General features: G+C 41.9%; 2 protein-coding genes across 4 annotated transcripts in view; both read left to right on the top strand.

The window, feature by feature from the left end:
- Positions 1 to 14,198, top strand: part of myo10l3 (myosin X, like 3) — an 89,233-nt gene extending 75,035 nt beyond the window's left edge. The window contains exons 32-40 of the mRNA XM_053490567.1: positions 1 to 7; positions 2,160 to 2,274; positions 2,485 to 2,782; positions 2,966 to 3,173; positions 3,272 to 3,408; positions 3,573 to 3,687; positions 4,434 to 4,871; positions 5,001 to 5,192; positions 13,639 to 14,198. The exon at positions 1 to 7 is cut by the window's left edge and continues 151 nt beyond it. Coding sequence (XP_053346542.1) covers positions 1 to 7; positions 2,160 to 2,274; positions 2,485 to 2,782; positions 2,966 to 3,173; positions 3,272 to 3,408; positions 3,573 to 3,687; positions 4,434 to 4,871; positions 5,001 to 5,192; positions 13,639 to 13,743 — 1,615 coding nt within the window. The 3' untranslated portion in view covers positions 13,744 to 14,198. The remainder of the gene's footprint in view (positions 8 to 2,159; positions 2,275 to 2,484; positions 2,783 to 2,965; positions 3,174 to 3,271; positions 3,409 to 3,572; positions 3,688 to 4,433; positions 4,872 to 5,000; positions 5,193 to 13,638) is intronic.
- Positions 14,199 to 18,138: 3,940 nt separating this feature from the next.
- Positions 18,139 to 21,348, top strand: pttg1ipb (PTTG1 interacting protein b). 3 transcript variants are annotated; one of them, XR_008356766.1, is made up of 8 exons: positions 18,139 to 18,254; positions 18,739 to 18,785; positions 18,920 to 19,028; positions 19,143 to 19,248; positions 19,411 to 19,476; positions 20,189 to 20,275; positions 20,387 to 20,433; positions 20,849 to 21,348. XR_008356766.1 is itself a non-coding variant. In XM_053490573.1 (7 exons), exons 1-7 carry the CDS (start codon positions 18,143 to 18,145, stop codon positions 20,881 to 20,883), a joined length of 522 nt encoding a protein of 173 aa, XP_053346548.1. In that variant the 5' UTR covers positions 18,139 to 18,142; the 3' UTR covers positions 20,884 to 21,348. The 3 variants fall into 3 exon arrangements, 2 of the variants coding, with proteins under 2 accessions (XP_053346548.1, XP_053346549.1); XM_053490573.1 differs by lacking the exon at positions 20,189 to 20,275; XM_053490574.1 differs by lacking the exons at positions 19,411 to 19,476; positions 20,189 to 20,275.
- The last annotated feature ends 164 nt before the right edge of the window (positions 21,349 to 21,512 follow it).

Raw genomic sequence — 21,512 nt, 5'->3', positions numbered from 1 at the left:
GATCAAGGTAGACTTCCTCTGAGTGCACTACATCACTCCTTAGCACAGCATCAACCTCCCACATCAGTTACACACTCTTACACTCTACACACACCACCACCAGGTGGAGCTCTGAAAATGTTTGGCCTCATGGGGTGCTGTTTCTTCAGGGTTCTTCATCCTGAAATAACAAAGATAAAGTGTCTTTCTGTGACTGTGTCCTTTTCAGTCAGTGGAGCCACGCCCACTTTCTCTCCGGAGTTAAGCTCCAGGGTGGAACGAGGTACAGCGCTGTGTGTTATCTGCGTGGAACTGTTTGTGCTTTTCTGCAGTGTTTTGCTTCTTCATCTTGTGCTGATGTGACCATGTTGATGTTCTTCATGATGATGTTACTGAATTATAGAAGTGCTAAAGAGCCACATAGGCCTGTTGAGTTTGTTAGGATTTAATACCGAAACATGTATTTCAGGTTTTCAAAACTCGGACATAACAACAGACAAACTGCCGATTTTAACCACAACACGTCATGTTTTTGATATAAATACTTAAATGACTTTGGACGACACAATTAAATACATACTGCCTGACCAAAAAAAGTCACACACTCTAATATTCCACTCGAGCACCTTTAGCTTTGATACACACACTATGGTGTCCAGTTGATGTTGATCCCTCGTGCTCTCAGAGCCGTTCTCTTACACTCCTATTAACAGTCATGAAAGAAGCATCGTGCCATCAGGGAACTAAACCCTCCATAGATGTGATCCTCTGGTGGTTCAGTACATTCAAGTGGTCAGCTGACTTCATTTTATTGCCCCATAACATTACTGAGTCTCGACCTGAGTAACTGATCAACCCCAGATCATAACACTGTCTCCAGAGGCTTGTACAGTGGACACTATGCATGATGGGAGCATCGCTTCATGTCCTTCCCTTCTCACCCTGACACGCCCATCACTCTGGAATAGGCTCAGTCTGGACTCATCAGGTCACATGACCTTTCTCCATCACTCCAAAGTCCAGTCTTTATGATCCCTAACAAACTGAAGCCTCTTTTTTGATGAGTCTCACTAACAAGTGGATTTATTATGGACACACGGCTGTTTAGTCCCAGTCCCTTCTCAAGTTCTCCCCTACCACCCCACTCTAATCACACCCTGCACCGCACCACATTCCATCCGATCCTTCAGCACTGGATGCCTCTTCCCACCATCTTTTAGGGATTGGAGAAGACACTTAATGTGATGAGGACTCACAGGATTACATTAACATTCCATAACAAAAGTGCTTTGAAGTTTCCGTCATTGGATAAATCCTTCCACTGGGTTACTAGGTTACTGGTAACTAAGTACCAGTCAAACACTGCTGGGAAGGTTTCTTTTGAGGGAAGTGATTAACCCAAATATTGAAGAAACAGATTGGTCTTTAGTCGTCGCTCTAAGATTTCCAGTAATTCGGTTGTACTGACATCTAGAGGAAGTTCATTCCACCCCCTCGGTGCCTGAACGAGCACAGGCACCTTTTATCCATGCAGCTTTACGGGCGTTTAAGTGATTCCTCATCACGCTCATTCAGGATGTCTTTCTGACCGCATTTCTTCTGTGAAGTTGAGGGTTTAGCGTTCTCCTTCCAGGGTATAATAATGTTTTGCACAGTTCTTAACTCAGTCATTTTAGCTTTAGCTCCTTAGTTGTGGTCTTTCCCTGATGCAGGAAAGTAATGTGCTCCTTGTGATATAGTGGCATTTTTGGCCAGGCAGTGGATACATATGACACTGTTAAGTAATTATTCTCATTCCACAAAAATAATTTTTTCCACATATTTATTTAATGATTTAAGGTGCATTTTAATTACATTAGATTACACTTACAATAGACATTGCTTAGAGAAAATTTTTTTTATGGATAAAGATAACAGAACACACTGTGACAGATGACTGAGTCTCATTCTCTCCATGTGCTCAAGCAGAAGTCTGATAGTCCTTCATTTATCCATCTGTTTTTCTCCTCGTTCCTTCTGTGTGGAGTTTACTCACTGCTGCTGCTCAGCATCACCTTTATGTTTCTTTACTTCTCTAGCATGTTAGATGGAGCCTTAATCCCACAGGTGATCATGTCATCATTTTATTGATATGTGATTGATTACGTGTGTGTGTGTGTGTGGGTGGGTGTGTGTTTCAGGAGAACAGCATGAACGTGGAGGCGGTGGAGCAGATGTACTGGAGAAACCCGATCCTGCGATACACACAGCATCCCTTACACTCCCCGCTCCTGCCTCTGCCCTATGGAGACAGCCGTGAGTGGCCCACACTCTCTCTATACAGCCTTATAGATTGATTGATAGTTTCATCTTCTTTACACTTGTAGCGTTTGTTAAACCAGTATGTGATACAGTATTTAACATTTGGAGCGCAGCCAGTCCGGCGTTCAGAGACTGATGCAGCCCTAAAGACGTTCAGACCTTTTAAAAATGAGTTATACATTTCTTCTCTGTCTCTGTCTCTAGTCCATAAGGAGAAGGGTTACTCTAGTCTTCAGGATGAAGCAGTGAAGATCTTTAACTCCCTGCAGGAGATGGAGGTGGTGTCGGACCCCATCCCCATCATTCAGGGAATCCTTCAGACCTGCCACGACCTCCGGCCAATCAGGGACGAGGTCTTCTGCCAGCTCATCAAACAAACCAATCACGTGCCTCAGCCACACAGCTCTGCAAGCCACGCCCACTGGCACCTGCTCACTTGCATGAGCTGCACCTTCCTCCCGAGCCGAGGCATTCTGAGATACCTGAAATTCCACCTGAAGAGGTGATTCCTTACAGACTCGCTGTTCATTCTCTATGGGTTAGGGTTGCTCTTACATGATTACAGCACAGTAAGGGATTAGTTCAGTGTGGTCATGTGATGTGCTAGGACTGATGGGAAGTGGAGTTCTGTGCTGTATGACACAGGCATGTGGAGGTAACGCTGTAAACTTGACATTTGTTTCAGGATCAGGGAACGGTTTCCCAGCACAGAGCTGGAGCGTTACACCATCTTTGTTACCGACTCGCTTAAGAAGACGAAGACGCGCGAGTGTGTGCCATCACAGGAAGAGATCATCGCTCTGAGGAACAGACAAGAAATGACATCGACAGTTTACTGTCATGGGGGCGGAGCCTGTAAAATCTCCATCAACTCACACACTACTGCAGGAGAGGTGGGAATGTACAGTTTGTGTTAGGAATATTAATAATGAGTAATGAGTTTACAGTCTAAACCGTGTGTGTGTGTGTGTGTGTGTGTGTGTGTGTGTAGGTGGTAGAGAAGCTGATCCGCGGCTTGGCGATGGAGGACAGCAGGAACATGTTCGCTCTGTTTGAACACAGTGGGAGTGTGTATCGTGCTGTTGAGAGCAGAGTAATCGTTGCTGATGTGCTAGCCAAGTTTGAGCGGTAATCTTACACACACACACACACACACACACACACACCTACATTTTATATAATGTACATTCTGATGAGGTAATGTGTTAGGTCAGTTTATGAAACAAGTTCATTTTTAACGTGTGTGTGTGTGTGTGTGTGTGTGTGTGTGTGTGTGTGTGTGTGTTTTCCAGCTTGGCGTCATCAGAGCCTGAATCTCAGTGGAAGCTGTACTTTAAGCTCTACTGTTTCCTGGATGTAGAAAGCACGCCTAAAGAAGGAGTGGAGTTTGTCTTCATGTTCGAGCAGGTCCGTCATCCTGCATCAGCAGCTTCTCACTTTCCAACACCACATCCACAACTTCAGCATCTGTGCTGCTGCTTTAACCGTTTAACCTCTAATTCAAATTTTCTTTGTCACACACACAGTCATACACAGTACGATATGCAGTGAAATGCTTACACGACCGCCAGTGACCTTAAAAAATAAAAGCTTATACATAAGAAAATAAATATGAATAAAAGAAATACGTTAAGAATAAAAATGAACTAGTAAAGTATATTGTACAAAAAAGATATACTGTAATAAAAGAAATACGTTAGAAAATAAGATTAACTAGTGAAATGAGAACAAAATATCCATATAACAGATATAGAAAAGAAAATAGAAATCGAAATTTGTCAAAACAGAAATTTAGAAGTTTGAAATGCCTCTGGTGTGCAGATATGCATAAAAAGTGACTTCGTAAAGTGTCTTATTAAAGTGATTTGTGCAGTGATCCATAGATGAAAATATAAATAAATATGTAGTGCACGTGTGCATGAATGTGTCCATAGTGTCCATGGATGCCCAGTCCGTGTTGGATGTTGCTAAAAGCTGTTATTAGTCCTGTGTTGTGATGTGGTTGAGACACCGTATCGCCTGCGGGAAGGAGCTCCTCCTCAGTCTCTCTGTGTTGATCTTCAGGGAGCGGAAGCGCTTTCCAGACCCCGACAGAGAGAACAGGACTCGGGGTTATGATGTGAAATGTAAGTTTCTTGTTTGCTCCTCCGCAGGCCCACGAGTCGCTAATCAGCGGTCATTTCCCAGCTCACGAGGACACTCTACGGCACCTCGCTGCTCTTCGTCTGCAGTATCTACATGGAGACGCGACGGCAGTGAGCTGGACCTTGGAGAGCGTTTACCCTCTGAAACACATTCACAACCGCGTTCTTCACTTCACCCGAGGACGAGCTGGGGGAACGCTGGAGAAACGCCGCAGCAGCTTTCTGGAGGGCCTGAAGGCAGGAGGGTCACTGAGGAAGCAGCGCAGTGTTCAGGACGAGCAGACGATGATGGACATGTGGGTGAAGGAGGAGACCGAGGGGACGAGGGCGAGTATCAGGGAAAAATGGAGCCGGCTGAAGGGACTGGATCAGCAGCAGGCCATGCTCAAGTACATGGACATCGTCACCCAGTGGAGTGGGTACGGATCAGCCCTGTTTGATGTGGAGGTGAGCTAAATGCCAGATGGTGGCACTAGACGTAATACTACTAATATGTGCTAAAAATCTGAGTTACCCACACTTATACAACTGTGTATGTTTGTGTGTGTGTGTGTGTGTGTTCGTGTGTGTGTGCAGTCAAAGTGTGGTGGTTTTCCCTGTGAGCTGTGGTTAGGTGTGAGTGCTGAGAGTGTGTCGGTGTATAAGAGGGGAGAAGCGAGGCCTCTGGAGACGTTCCCATATGAACACATTGTGTTTTTTGGAGCGCCGATGCCGAGCACTTATAAAATCAGCGTGGACGGACGTGACCTGCTGTTCGACACGCCACAGGTAAAGCAACACATACTCAACACATGCTTTTCCTGTGTTTAACATGTTTTAGCACACAGAAAACACTGTACAATTCAGATATTTACAGCCCTCAGGGGCTTTCATCACATTCGGCTGCAGATCTTGACTTTGAATGATGAGGTCATTACTGTACAATGCATCAATACTGTACAATGCATCAGATGTTTCTTTAAACAAAAGTGGACCGATGGTCAGTCTTGGGTAGCGGGTTACGGGGCTGCTCCACTTTGGGACACCTTCATCACTCGACCATTGAGTTTGGCTTTATGCTAATCTTGAACCATACATTTTGTGTTGATTTAACTGGTATGGACCATGCTCTAGTGGAGCAGTGACATTTTTTGTTTGCATTGTTTTTAGCTCCTCCCAGAGGGTGTAAAAAGCTACTGTTCAGCCATGAGCAGGAGAATTATTCTTTTCATGGATAATTCTGACACGACAATATTTACTTAATGGTCTCGCTGCTGATGTAAACACCACTGATTCTATTACTAATGCACCGTTAAGGTTTCCTTCTCTTTTTTTTATTTTATAAAAAAAAAATTTACTACATCTTTTATTAAATAATATTGCTCTTCCTCAATTGTCAGCTTGTGTTGCTCAGTTGCATAATATTATACATTAAGTGTATAATATTATTTCCTTTTCCATTGCCATTAGGCTTACTTTTACTAATTTTTTTATTATTGTTATTACTAATTTAGTATTATGTATTATTACGTATACATTATGTTATTCCGCAGATTTTATGATATATCATATTGTGCTATTTGAGTAACTTTAATATGGTGTGTTTGGCGTCAGCGTGAGCTGGTGGCTCTGTAGAGCTCCCAACACAAACACTTAATGTGTGAAGGGTATTATGTTCACCATGTTCTTGTAGGTAATAAAAGGGGAGAGAGGTTTATCGGTTTTGTTTTCCTACCAGACTTATTCATTATAATTATAATGTCCATGTTAATATTCACTTGCTGTCACTTGCTCTCATGGATTTTATACATATTAATACTTCCTCTTAAGATGACAGCTATTAAAACTGTCAAAGGGGTGGATGGCTGTTCAGTCAATTTCGTGAGCTGGATCAGTAAGTTATTAACCTAACCATCCAATGAAATGTAAAAAGATATTTGCACATTTAAAGCAACTTGATGCAGACATCGCATTCCGTCAGGAGACATTTATGTACAAGGGATCATTTCTGCTTAGAGGGAGTTGGGCAAAACAGATAGAGTGGGGCAAAAAAGTATTTAGTCAGTGGAAGAACTTACCCATGTTGCATCTTCAATGCCCTTGCTGATGGAAGGAGGTTTTCACTTAAAACATCACAATACACGGCCCCATTTATTCTTTCCTTTACACGGATCAGTTGTCCTGGTCCCTTTGCAGAAAAACAGCCCCAAAGCATGATGCTTCCACCCCCATGCCTCACAGTAAATATGGTGTTCTTTGGATGCAACTCAGTATCCCAAACACAAAGTTCTATTTTGGTTTCATCTGACCATATAACATTTTCCCAATCCCCTTCTGGATCATCCAAATGCTCTCTAGCAAACTTCAGACGGGCCTGGACATGTACTGGCTTAAGCAGGGGGACACGTCTGGCACTGTAGGATTTGAGTCCCTGGCGGCGCAGTGTGTTACTGATGGTAGCCTTTGTTACTTTGGCCCCAGCTCTCTGCAGGTCCTTCACTAGGTCCCCCGTGTGGTTCTGGGATTTTTGCTCACAGTTCTTGTGATTATTTTGACCCCACAGGGTAAGATCTTGTGTGGAGCCCCAGATCAATGGAGATTATAAGTGGTCGGTCTTGTATGTCTTTTATTTTCTAATAATTGCTCCCACAGTTGATTTCTTCACACCAAGCTGCTTCCCTACTGCAGATTCAGTCTTCCCAGCCTGGTGCAGGTCTACAGTTTAGTTTCTGGTGACCTTTGACGGCTCTTTGGTCTTGGCTATCGTGGAGTTTGGAGTGTGACTGTTTGAGGTTGTGGACAGGTGTCTCTTATAATGATAACAGATGACATTAATACAGGCAACGAGTGGAGAATAGAGGAACCTCTTAAAGAAGTTGTTACAGGTCTGTAAGAAATCTTGCTTTTTTGTAGGTGACCAAATACTTATTTTTTTCTATAATGTACAAATAAATTCTTAAAAAATCCTACAATGTGCTCCGAGTGGCGCAGTGGTAAAGCGCTCGCCCTATCATCCGGAGATCGCTGGTTCTAACCCCGGGTGATGCTGTTTTCCTCTCACAGCCGGAGTCACAGAGAGAGCTGATTGGCCGAGCTCTCTCAGAGGAGAGGGATGAGAGGTACTCATGCTCCCACATTAATCACGGCTCTACAGCCAATCAGGGGCGTCTGTGAGCTCGCGCACGCGGAAGGAGTGGCTAGCGCTAAAGGTGCGTGAGCATGCAGTTCGAAAAGATGCGGTCGGCTGACGTCACGCGGTTCGGAGGAAACACGGAATAGTCTTCGCCCTCCCGGCTGAGTGGTAGTAGTAGCCTTAATGTGGGAGCCCCCTAGTGACGCGGAGGAATTGGCCACGACTAAATTAGGGGAGAAAATTGAAAAAAAAAAAAAAAATTATATATATATATATATATATATATATAAAAGAAAAAAAAATCCCACAATGTAATTTTCTGGATTTTTCTTATTTTGTCTCTCATAGTTGAGGTATACCTATGATGAGAATTACAGGCCTTGAGAACTTGCACAATTGGTGGCTGACCAAATATTTTTTTGCCCCACTGTATATCTCTCCAATTTCCATTCAAAAGCTAAAGGTGTGGCCATACTTATCAAAAAAAATATGCCATTTATTTTGACTAGTGTAAAGGCTGATTCTTTAGGGCGATATGTTATTGTGCTGGGCCAGCTTTATTCCTTCCAAGTCATCCTGGCCAATATTTATGCACCGAACTTGGATAACCTGGCATTCTTTTCAAATCTTTTCTTTTTGTTACCAAATATGACATCATACCACCTTATTCTTAGTGGCAACATGAATTGTGCACGCTTTCCCATCTTAGACCGTAGCTCCTTCAAAAAAGCTCCCCTTTCTAAATTAACACTTTTTATAAAATTCTTTCTTAAATCATATGGTATATCTGACGTTTAGCGGTTTCGTAACCCTACTTCCAGAGAATATTCCTTTTTTTCCTCTGTTCATACGACTTATTCCTGTATAGATACCTTTTTTCTAGAGAAGAGACTTCTTCCTGGCATTACCAAGCATCACTATGGAGCTATAATTATGCCTGATCATGGTCCTCTAGTTATGAAAATGCGTATCCCCCATACACAGTCCAGTTAACTCCCTGCTTCTATCAGAGGAAGCTTTTAACATATTAATTTCCTCTGAAATTATTTTTTGATCAACCAAACACAAGGGATGTCCTCTTCAACTACATGGGAGTCACTTAAGGCATATTTACAAGGCCAGATAATTCCATAGAGCACAAGAAAAAATAAAAATGACACTGCACGCCTTAAAGAGCTGGCTGATGAGATACTGGAGCTAGATAGACTACATAGTCATCTGCCCTCTCACAGACACAATGAAAAAACGTACGCTATTGCAGACTGAGTTTGATCTCCTGTCAACAAGGCAGGCTGAATATCTCATTTTTCAAAATCACAGCATGTGTCCTATGAGCATGGGGACAAGACTGGGCAAATACTTGCTCATCAGCTAAGACAGTGGATTGACAATTAGTCCATTCCTGTAATTAACGATGAGCAGGGCATAAAAAAATACTGATGGCCTTAAAATTAATTTATGTTTCCAAAATTATTATCAGTCACTATATACTTCCGGCTCATGTGTCAATCCTCTCTCCCTTTTTTTTGATAATATACAGTATATATCCCTTTTATAGATCCAGTGACTTTTGCTGAATTGGAAGAAAACCAAGAGATAACATAGGGTGGAAGAGATAACATTAGCAAATAGATCGATGCAGAGTGACAAATCAGCAGGACTGGATGGTTTCTCAACAGATTTCTTAAAAAAATATATTTATTGTTATCGGTTTTTGAAGAGTTACCGGTCATTAAATCCCTACCACCAACCATTTAACATTTGACAACTTCTGAATATTCTTTATGGCCCCTCTCCACCCGGCACACCAGAAGTAGTTTTCTCATTGGATGCGGAAAAGACATTTGACAGTGTGGAGTGGGGTTATATTTTTATTACACTGGAGAGGTTTGGATTTGGTCGAAAGCTTATATCATGGATAAAACTTTTATATACGTCTCCATTAGCCGCTATGCGTACTTATAACAGCATATCTGCTTATTTTGAACTTCAACACGGCAGGGGTGCCCTCTGTCCCCACTTCTATTTGCATTCACAATGGAACCTCTTGCTTTAGCCGATATCAAGGGTATTTCGCGGGGAGGATTGGAACACAAGGTTTCGCTTTATGCGGACGACATATTATTATATTTGTCACAACCCCTGACACACTTAACTAAATTAGTGACTCTACTTACAGAGTTTGGAAAAATATCTGGCTATGAAGAACTTATGCCCTCATCAGATGGAATGGTTTTGAAAGTTGGTGTATGGCAAACCATGTAGACCCAGTCAACTGCCAGATTGTTGCAGTGCTGGAGTTTCTGCAGGAGAAACTGTCCTCGGGCATAAATCCTAGCACTCTCAGAATGTATGTGGCCGCCATTTCGGCTTGCCATGTTCTGAGTGATGGGGTTTCTGTGGGAAAGCACACTTTAGTTGCCCGCTTTATTCGTGAAGCTAAACGGTTGATGCCACCCACTAGAACGACCGTCCCTTCATGGAACTTAACTTTGTTAGGTTTCTGACCCTTAAGATGGTTTTTCTAATGGCCATTACTTCTCTGAAGAGAATTGGGGATTTGCAGGCTTTGTCAGTTTTTTTCATACTGCCTAGACTTTGCCCCTGGGCTGGTCAAAGCTATTCTGCATCCTCACCCGAATTATCTTCCATTCCATTAAGTTCCATTCTCTACCATGCACTCAGTTGTTCTCGAAGTTCTCTGTTTTCCGCCATTTAATGCTCCGGAGCAGGAAAGACTTCACTTACTGTGTCCAGTATGTGCCCTGCAGATTTATGTGCACCGGCATAAGTGGCGCAAGTCGGAGCAGCTTTTTATATGCTATGGGGGCCGCAACCGTGCTGCCACTAGACAAACCATGTCACATTTGGTGAGGGATGCTATTGCCCTAGCCTACGAGGTGCATGGTGAGCACTTCACCTCTCGGAGTTAGGGCCCATTCAACCAGGGGGCTTGCATCGTCAATGGCTTCGCCAAGAGGTGTCCCCTTGCAGCAAGTGTGTGATGCGGCAGGTTGGTCCTTTCCGCACACATTTGTCATATTTTATAGTTTGGACGTCCATGCTACTCCGGGCTCACACTACACAACCCTGGGGGTCCAGACACTTTTCAGTGCGGCAGCGTTGGTATTCTCATTCCCAATAGCGTTTTTCACGCAGCATTAAGTGTAGCTTTTAAAAGGGAACGTCTCGGGTTACTTAAGTGTAACCCTGTTCCCTGAAAATGCGGGAACGAGATGCTGCGCTCCAATGCCACACTGTATGCATGACTGGACGTCCATTTAGACAAAATTGACCTGAGGATCTTTCGGGTTCATGCCTATTTATAACCTCCAAGTAAACCTAATCAAATAACGTCACCTGACCGAGATTATATAAGCCAAACTTTGGCGTGTTTGACACACATGCTTTAACAACCGGTCGTGCAAAGAGCGTTGCCAACAGCGTTTTTTATGCAGCATCTCGTTCCCGCTTTTCAGGAAACAGGGTTACAGTCAAGTAACCCGAGACGCTTAAAGAGCTACCACAGGCTGCCCCAAATGACAAAAATTACATGTTTGTTCCATCAGTGATGGATGATGTTTTTGAAGTTTGGGCTACAAAGGGTTTGGTCTCATTGTCTAAACTTTATATTGATGGAAATTTTGCATCTTTCAAACAGTTAGTACAGAAATATGACAGTCACAAATCACATTTTTATAGATACTTGTAGCTTCGGAACTTTGTAGAATTGAATTCTAATAATTTTCCATCATGCTCTCCACTTTCTTTATTAAAATCAATATTTAAATGTAAATCAGTCCAAAAACAAGCTATAAGCAGGATTTATCAATTACTCAGTATGTACGATTCAAAATCTTTAGATTTACTCAGGAATAATTGGGGAGACAGATTTAGATGAACCAATTTCAGAGGAAATCTGGCACAAAATAATGCAGGGAATTTTCTCCTAGGGAAATTGGCTCCTGCAACTCTGCTGCATATGTTTTGGACTTGTCCAAGACTTTACATGTTCTGGACCAATATTTTTGAGACCTTTACTGCACCATGTGTAGAGGTAGTAAAGCCATCTCCATTTATTTCATTGTTTGGTGTGACCCCAGAAAATACTAGTGTTAGCCAAAGAAAATTTAAAATATTGGCCCTCTGTTCCCTTTTGGCTAGGAGACTGATACTGATTAAGTTAAGTTAAGTTGAGCCTTTATTCATCACACATACATTACCGCACAGTAAAATTCTTTATTCTTCGCATATCTCAGCTTCTTGTTAGTAGGCCGGGGTCAGAGCGCAGGGTCAGACATTTTACGGTGCCCCTGGAGCAGACAGGGTTAAGGGCCTTGCTCAGAGGCCCAAAAGCGGCAACCTTGTGGAGCTGGGGCTCAAACTGCCGATCTTCCGATCCATAACTCAGAGCCTTAACACACTGAGTCACCACTGCCCTAATAAAAAGTGACCCCCTAATTCACCGACATTTAGGCACTGGATTAGGGAAGTGATGTCCTATCTTAAGCTGGAGCACCAAGTAACATGTATAACGCATGCGCTTCTAGTTTTGAAACTGTGTGTGTGTGTGTGTGTTTGTGTGTTTCTTTCTTTTGCGCTGCAATGTGTGTGTGTGTTGTGTGTGCGCGCATAATTTGACACAGCGCCGGGTCACACACAAACACACACACGCTCTCTTTCTCTCTCCTCGTTAGTGTGTCTCAGTGTTTGATTGTGTGTATGTGTGCGTGCGCGTAATTTGACACCGTGCCGGTTCACTCTCTCTCTCTCGCCTTTAATGTGTTAAAGACACCGGCACGGTGTCAAATTACGCTCATAACACACACCCAGCAGCGCAGAAGAGAGAAACACACACACACACAGCGCCAGTGCACATAAATGGAAACACTTTATCAGGATTTTTTTTTTTTTAAGGTAACATGCAGGTTAATTTGTTTTATTTTTACTTTATATTTTGTGTTTATTTTTATGTATTTATTTTTTTGGGGTTGTGGAACAAATAATTTTAATTTCCATTATTTCTTATGAGAAAATGTGCTTTGATTTATAAGTGTTTTGGAATACGAGCCCGCTTCCGGGAAGAATTATGCTCGCAATCCGAGGTTCCACTGTATCTGGTAACCTTTCTTAACTTTTGTTGAGGGCATGAACACAGTTAATATGGTATTGTAAAGAAAGGCTATGGTTAAGATTACTTATGTTATTATTATTATTTTCTTTTTATGGACATCTGATTGGTATAGCATCCTTATATTTATCCCTGGTATTGAGAAGTATGGGAAGTTTGGTTTTGTGTTCTCCTTTGCTGTGTTTTCTTTTGTTCTTTCTGTATAGTTGAAAAACTTTGATAAATTTGCAAGTGATTGAGAACTCTGTCCAGGCGAGTACTTTACCTTCTAACCCTAGTAGATTCCTATTAGTTCCCTATCGGGACTGGGGTTTCTGTGCCTGTGAGTGCAGTTTTATTCTCAGATTTAACAAACTGAATTTTATATTTGCTTTTATAAAGTCCCTCCACATAATTGGCACTAATCATGTCCAAAATGCCAAGAGGGACTTCACATCCTGCAAATAACAGCGACTTAAGGTGTATGTTTACAAATGATGTTCTTAGCTTGTGGGTAAACCTCCATGCAAAACACTACTATAAATTTATTTCATGCCTTATAATTTGCAAAGCTTGTGTGGTGTTTGTGATGTAAACCTTGTGTCCTGGTCAGTCAGGGTCTCTTTTAAAGAGCATGAGAGATCACCATCACAGAACAAACCGCTGCGTCCATTACAATTCTTTGGAAGGTCACTCCAATAAGGGCACAGTGGTGCTTTTAGGGTGTTCTCCAGATTCACTAGTTGATTTACAATAATTTACAACATGCCACACATAGAGACCCCAGGCAGTAGACTGGCTGTAATAATACACACATTACCTGCTGGTTTAAAACCACCTGCTCTCCATTCACAGCTTTACACACCCTCTACTTGGCCTTAACAAATTTTTATACAGGTTGAACACGTACATAACCCATGTTTAACAAAACACACTAACCACATACAGTATTTTACACACTGTTTGTTTTGTTTGTTCCTCTCCACTCTCAGGTTGGTGAGATCACAAAGATCATGAAGGCTTACATCAACATGATTGTGAAAAAGCGCTGCAGTGTTCGCTCTGCCTCCAGTTACGGGCGTGGCTGGATCAGGTGACCTCCACCAGCCGAACAGAACCAAGCAGAAAGTCCCAGGGAGGGAAGCAGGAAGATGTCCAACTGACGCACTGTGCTGTCTGAGATATGTTAGATTAGACTACACTTAATTAGACTTGTATTAAAACATGGATTAGAGCACTGCCTGAGGTTAAACATGTTCAGGATAAATACTCTGATGCCTTACTGTCCTGCTGTTTCTCAACACTAATGCTAATTTTTATTCAAGTATAGTTTATTTATTTATTCATTATTATTATTATTATGTTAAGAATGCAAGTAGCATCAACTCTTATCATAGTTAAGAGAAAAACTCAGTCATTAATCCGCTCAGCTGCTGGCGGCTGCACTGAAACACCCACATCTCTCCCACATTCTTGTTTATTCTCCAAATCGATTTTTCTTCTTTGTAACTGGACTTACAAACTTGTGTTAATAAATTATTGTAATTTATAACTGGTGTGTTTTCATAATACCATGAAGTTTAGATCTGGTTTAAAGCAATCAAGCCACACTTAACTCTGGAAACTAGCTATTTAACAATTAGCATCATTGCTATATCATGAGGCTTATTATTTAATAAGTAATGCATTTTATGTGGCTCTTAATTTAGCATAGATTATTCCTTAACCAGCCATGTAATGCCACTCCAAGTGAGCGTAGCGAAGAAATGCTAATGCTAATCACTTGTCATATTTTATATTTGGTTTAATCTTGCTTCCAGGTAAAAATATTGCGATATACCATTATGTAATATCATAGTTCATATACAGTGATTTATTGCTAATCACAGATACAGTAAGTATTTTTAAATATATAAATATGTTAATATTTATGTATTTATTTACTGTCAGACAAAAGAGATAGCCACTGTTGTGGTGAATGTTTGATTAAAAATAAGCTTCACTGAATTTTTTTTTATTTATTTTTTTATGGTTTCTATGTGGTTACATCCACAGTAATCTTGTGTATCTTTGAGCAGACCACATGGGGCCATCCTTATTAGCAGTAAGGGTTTTCTTTGTAATGAGAACTTAAAATATGGGTCATGGATCAGGCAGGTTCAGAAGTTTTTAAGAAAAAGGCCCCTGCTGTAGTTTTGATTATATAATCAAATGTGGGCGTTTCCCACAGTCTACCCGGGCCTTCAATAATGAACTGGACTTGATTTTAACTTAAACACATCTCCTGTTATACTGAACTTCCAGCCTCCTAACACACAGTATGATGCAGATCAATCACTGCTATCCGTTATCACCCAGATGAGGATGGGTTCCCTGTTGAGTCTGGGTTCTCTCAAGGTTTCTTCCTATTACCATCTCAGAGTTTTTCCTTGCCACTGTTGCCGCCATCCTCGACTTGCTCATCAGGGACAATCTTATCATTGTGATTCATACACATTTACATCTCATACAAACTTAAATAGTTCTTTTGATTGTGTAAAGCTGCTTTGCGACAATGTCTAGTGTTCAAAGCGCTATACAAATAAAATAAAATTGAATTATACAAGGTACCAGAAAATAACCTGCACCGTTTGACAGAAGTAGCTGTGACTGATCATATAATACCAGGAGTTCAAGTTACACTTGCAAAAAGCTTATATTGAATTATATGTATATGGGCATATGGTGCTGTTTGGGAAATATGATGAAAAAGGCTTACCGGTAAGTATGCCTGCACACGAATTGTGTTGACACATTTCTGTCTACATTGGATGTCCATGTCTCTCTTCTGTTTTATGTTTTAACGGTGTATGAGTAAAGATATATAAAATGTGAATTGTGCACACTGAAAACAACTCGAACTTGCACTCTCTGGATGTAAACTCCTTCCTAAGAAGATCATAAAAAAATCTGCTACAGAATAAGGGATGTATAGAAAACCATTTCATCAGATCCTGCTAATGGTAACGTGTAATTATATGATTTTTTTTTTTTACATAATCTTTTCTTTTAGTGTAAATCTGGAAATATAAATCAAGTCAGGTGAATTTCTCAGGACTATCCACCACCTCCATGGTTTATTCTCCTCACCTTTTGGCTACAGAGAACCGGGAAGAATTTAAAACTACTTTAACCCCTGTTGATTACACTGTCACTCGCGTTAGTTCGACCACGTGGCAGTCTGACCCTGGGTTGCACTATGAGCTCGGCCTGACGCAATGGTTTTCACCATAGACTCTGCTTCTCTTGTACTTGCAGTTGGCATCCAGTAAGTTGCATTACCACTACCTGCACCTTTCATCACAGAACTTCTGCCCGAGTTACATTTGGTGAGAAACGCCCAACAAACACCGACCAAACAAACACCTACAAAACAGACAAACACCGACCAAACAGATACACAAACACAGATAGATATACACTGAACAAAATATAAACGCAACACTTTTATTTTTGCTCCCATTTTTCCTGAGCTGAACTCAAAGATCTGTAACATTTTCTACATACACAAAAGACCCATTACTCTCAAATATTGTTCACAAATCTGTCTAAATCTGTGTTAGTGAGCACTTCTCGTTTGCCGAGATAATCCATCCCACCTCACAGGTGTGTTATTTTAAGGTGCTGATTAGACAGCATGAATATTACACAGGTGTGCCTTAGACTGTTCACAATTAAAGGCCACTCTGAAATGTGCAGTGTGATCACACAACACAATGCCACAGATGTCGCCACCTTTTGCCTCACGCAGTGCAACACATCTCCGTCGCATAGAGTTGATCACGTTGTTGATTGGGCAGTGTTGGGCAGTGGAATGTTGGTCCACTCCTTCAATAGCTGTGCAAAGTTGCTGAATATTGGCAGGAAGTGGAACACGCTGTCGTATACGCCGATCCAGAACATCCCAAACATGCTCAATGGGTGACATGTCCGGTGAGTATGCTGGCCATGCAAGAACCAGGATGTTTTCAGCTTCCAGGAATTGTGTACAGATCCTTGCAATATGGGGCCGTGCATTATCATGCTGCAACACAAGGTGATGGTCTTGGATGAATGGCACAACAATGGGCCTCAGGATCTCGTCACGATATCTCTGTGCATTCAAGGTGCCATAAATAAAATGCACCTGTGTTGGTTGTCCATAACATATCCATGCCCGTACCATAACCCCACCACCACCATGGGCCACTCGATCCACAACACTGACATCAGCAAAGTGCAAACTGCATTCAGGTCCAGACCCCCATGACAACGACGAGCATGCAGATGAGCTACCCTGAAACGGTTTCTGACAGTTTGTGCAGAAATTCTTTGATCATGCACTCCGATTGTTTCAGCAGCTGTCCGGGTGGCTGGTCTCAGACGATCATGGAGGTGAACATGCTGGATGTGGAGGTCCTGGGCTGGTGTGGTTACACTTGGCCTGCGGTTGTGAGGCCGGTTGGATGTACTGCCAAATTCTCTGAATCGCCTTTGAAGACGGCTTTTGGTGGAGAAAACATTTATTTCATGAGCAACAGCTCTGGTAGACATTCCCGCTGTCAGCATGAAAATTGTGTGCTCCCTCAAAGGTTGCGACATCTGCAGTGGCGTAGCGCAAACTGCGTTAGCCCACCCGCAAGAGTGGAGGCGGGACCCCTCACCGCATAATTAGATGGGGGATTCACCTTTTCATTCAAAATCGTGAATTAGTACTGTGGAACTTAATAGTATGTAATTATTTCGTATTTATTTATAAGGAACTTTTTACAAAAAAAAGAATAAAAGAAACACCAACAATAAAACAGCAATTACATTAACTTGTTAAAATGCAAGGGAGCACATGACGATTTTTTCTATCTGAAGTATACAACAAAGATTCATGACGTTTAACATTCAATAAAGGTAATATATATTACCTTTAAAATCCTCCAAAGCGCCACTTTCTCATGCATTTTTCTGCGCAAAGTCCTTGACAATGTCTGTTATGTCCATCTGACGCGCGTGCTGGCTTTCAAAGTTGAGTATCGCAAGTTCAGAAAGTCTGTCCTGGCTCATTGTGCTTCTCATGCAGGTTTTTATTAGTTTTAGTTTAGAAAAAGTGCTCACACTAAACAGTTGCGGAAATTCTTAATCGTGATTGGATAACAAGGACAACGGATATGGTCATAATCGCCAAACACGGTAGGCTGCAATTACTACCAAAATAAAAGTCCTATACGTTCACGTTATAAAAACGCTTTAATTATTTATTTGAGTCAATTTTTTGGCCCCCCCCCACAACGCGGGGGTAGATGTCGTTCTGATTATTTGAGTAAACAAAAATGGCCGCCGTTAACCGAAATAGCTTCAAAGGAATTACGTCATGTCGGCTCCCTCTAACGCTCCATGGGCGTTCTGGAGTGATGTCATTTGCATATAGCCAATCAGAGCTGGTGGGCGGGGCATACGCCCTGAGGCGGGTTAGTCCAGAAGCCGATGCTAGCAGTGTTAGCTTCCCCGAGCATGGCTCGTCCTCCCGCTGTGCTCGCGCTCTATCTCTCCCTGACCCTCTGTCTCCGGTGGACCGGAGGAGTCTCCGCTCAGAACAGTAAGAGCTTTACTGACAGTTATTCACACACAAACACTTCAGAATTACTTTTATTTATTCATATTTATATATATATATATGTTTTAACCTGCGCCAGTCTCTGTACTGTAACACATTAATCCCTGAGGTAAATCAGTGTGTAAAGTTCTCTCTCACCACTTTACATTATAAACTTTAAAGTTCTTTTTTAACTCAAGGTTCAGGTCACGTGACTGACTTTGGGATAAATAAATAATCTCACATTAATTAGTTTAAGGCGCGTTTCTGTAAGTAGGCGTTATGTATAATCAGTCTGGTTGCTATGGTGACGGTGTGACCTTTAAATGCGCTTAAAATTGAACTCAGCGCGTCATAATCACTGTGCACGAGACGCGCGGGGTTAATCACGTGATCAGCACACGCCTGTCACATGACCTGCGCGCGTGTTAGAGACAATAAGTAAATAATGGCCTCTCTCTCTCTCTCTCTCTGTGTGTGTGTATAGGCTGTGTTACAGGGTCGAGCTGTGAGGAGTGTGTGTCTAACACTACAGTGAGTCTCTCACACACACACACACACACACACACACGAGAACTATTAGTGCGTTAACATGTCCGCCATATAGGAAAGGTCTATAATGGTGTGTGTGTGTGTGTGTGTGTGTGTGTGTGTGTGTGTGTGTACAGTGTGTATGGTGTGGCAGGACTCAGAAGTGTGTGGATTACCCAGTCGAGACCTTTTTCCCTTCACACAGTCTGTGTCCGCTTAGTAATGCACGCTGGAGTTACTGCTGGTGTAAGATACACGCACACACACACACACACACACACACACACACACGTTGTCTTTACTATCAGACACTGATCTATCACTCAGACTGCTCACTGTGTGTGTGTGTGTGTGTGTTAGTGAACTACCAGACTCTGATTATTGCGGGTGCTGTGTTCGGGTGTTTGTTCATCATCTCTGTGCTCATCTGTTGCATCTGCTGCTTCAAGAATTTTTCAAAAACCAGGTGAGTATAACACACACACACACACACACACCATGATCACTCTGATTGAGTGTGTGTGTGTGTGTGTGGGTGTGAGAGAGATATTAAGCACAGTTAGTGTGTAAAGTGTTGGCACGTTTGTTAAAGATGTTAATAGGTGTGTGTGTGTGTGTGTGTGTGTAGATCTGGGCATACAAATGAGTGTCCTGTGAGAGAGGCTGAGCTCAGACAAGTCCGACATATGGAGAGGTTAGACCGTGAGGATTGTTTTACTCACTCACTCACTCACTCAGACACACACACACACACACCCTTCCTTTGAGTTTAAATCCCCTCACACTGTGCCGCGCTGCCTGTGTGTACATGCTCCCTCTTCTACACCCATGTTTGGGGACACAGCGCCCTCTGCCCTCATGAACTATTAGTGCAGGTGTGTACTGGGAGGTGCGGTCCGTGTCTGGTGCCGGGTCAGAACCGCTTCAGTTGCCAGATTAGTGAGAACTGGCTTTGTTTACCACTAGTCATCACGTCACTGTATACGTCCATGTACGTCTCTATTTTACCCAACAATGCTAGCAGCAAAAACAACAACAAAAACAACAGTGAACTCTATTACTAGAATGTTTGAACATGTAAACATGGCGGCCACAAACTTTTTGCTGGTGGTGATAATCCCGGACGGTCCCTCCTCTAGATAGCATAAATATAATCTGAGCTCAAAGCACAGAGATGAGCATTTAGGATGTTGGCACCTTGGCACATCGGCACCCTGATCCAACCCCACTAAGTAACCTGACCAGTCTGTTTAGCTCCGCCTCCTTGTTCAGTGTGAGACTGAATCATTCACTAATCTCTTGCCTGATGGGTGAATTAATTGTATTGTGTGTTACACTGTGTGTGTGTGTGTGTGTGTGTGTGTGTGTGTGTGTGTGTGTGTGTTTGAAACCCATAACTGATACAGCGCATAGGAGTGTTGTCGAGTAAATACGTGAACACGTGACCGCAGCGTGATCTGGACAGCGTGATAATAGTGTGTTTGTGTTTTCTGGTACGTCATATAGAACGTGTATTTTACACCTATGGGAAACACTGCTTACACACACACACCTCAATTTGTCCTGATGTGTGTGTGGTTTTTTTTGTGTTTGTGTAACTACAGAAAAGCGGAGATGAGATTGAGACATGATGAGATCAGGAGGAAATACGGTGAGTCTCAAACACGCCCTTTTACCCCGCCACCACACCACCAGTTACTTACCCACCTGCTGGGGGTGGAGTAGGGCAGGTTGCTATGGCAACACCATGTAAAAGGTTATAGGTTGTGCAGTGGTGTGTGTGTGTTTGACTATTTACTGCTTTATTAATCTTTATCAGTGGAGTAATTTAATCTACTGGACACACCCTGAACTGCACATTAAAGTGATAGTTTATTATAACATTTACTGCATTTGAATAATATTATTATATTATTATATTATTATAATAATGACATTATTAATAAACTATAATCGTGTGTGTGTGTGTTGTCTAGACCTTGTTATAAATCTTCAGTAACCTCATGTTAATAACCAGCACACACCCCTGTTTCCTCCTTCACCTGTGTGTGTGTGTTGTGTTATAGGTCTGACGAAGAAGAGCCCCTACTCCAGAATTTAGAACAACTAACACACACACACTCCGATACTTCTGCTGTGCTGAAGCAGTGTGAACACTTCTTTTATTATTACTATTATTGTTTACATTGTATTTTGTTTACGCCGTGTGACCCGGCTGCAGTTTGTCCCTGTTCTGTGAATGTGCCATGTTTCTGTCCTCTGTTTACACTTCTACATGAGAAATTATCTCACATTTCAATATTTTAACATGTTTTTTCTCTCACACACACACACACACACAGAGTGGCAACAGACAGACGAGACATTTTATTTTTTTGACAATCTGTACAGCAACACTTTTATAAAGTCTGAATGTTAAACACGCACATCATCGCTGTGTGGTAAAGGGTTTCACTTCAGTCCACTGCATTTCACTTTATTATTCATACTCTACACACTTCTGCTGAAACACCCCGATAGCAGCAGATTTGTGTGTGATAAAGCACTAAATAAACTATTTATTGAGATAAAACTGAGATGTGTTTTTTTTTAATACAGTGGACACTTGGATTACAAGCATAACGTTCCAGAAGCTTGTATATCAAAACACTCATATATCAAAATAAAAAATATTAATATAAAAATAATGAATACAAAATATAAAGTAAAAATAAAACGAATTAACCTGCA

The sequence above is a fragment of the Clarias gariepinus genome, unplaced genomic scaffold (genome assembly GCF_024256425.1).
Source record: "Clarias gariepinus isolate MV-2021 ecotype Netherlands unplaced genomic scaffold, CGAR_prim_01v2 scaffold_29, whole genome shotgun sequence".
In the NCBI taxonomy this organism is placed as follows: Eukaryota; Metazoa; Chordata; class Actinopteri; order Siluriformes; family Clariidae; genus Clarias; species Clarias gariepinus.
The sequence above is the reverse complement of the archived record's forward strand: the minus strand, read 5'-3'. Positions and strand labels throughout refer to the sequence as shown.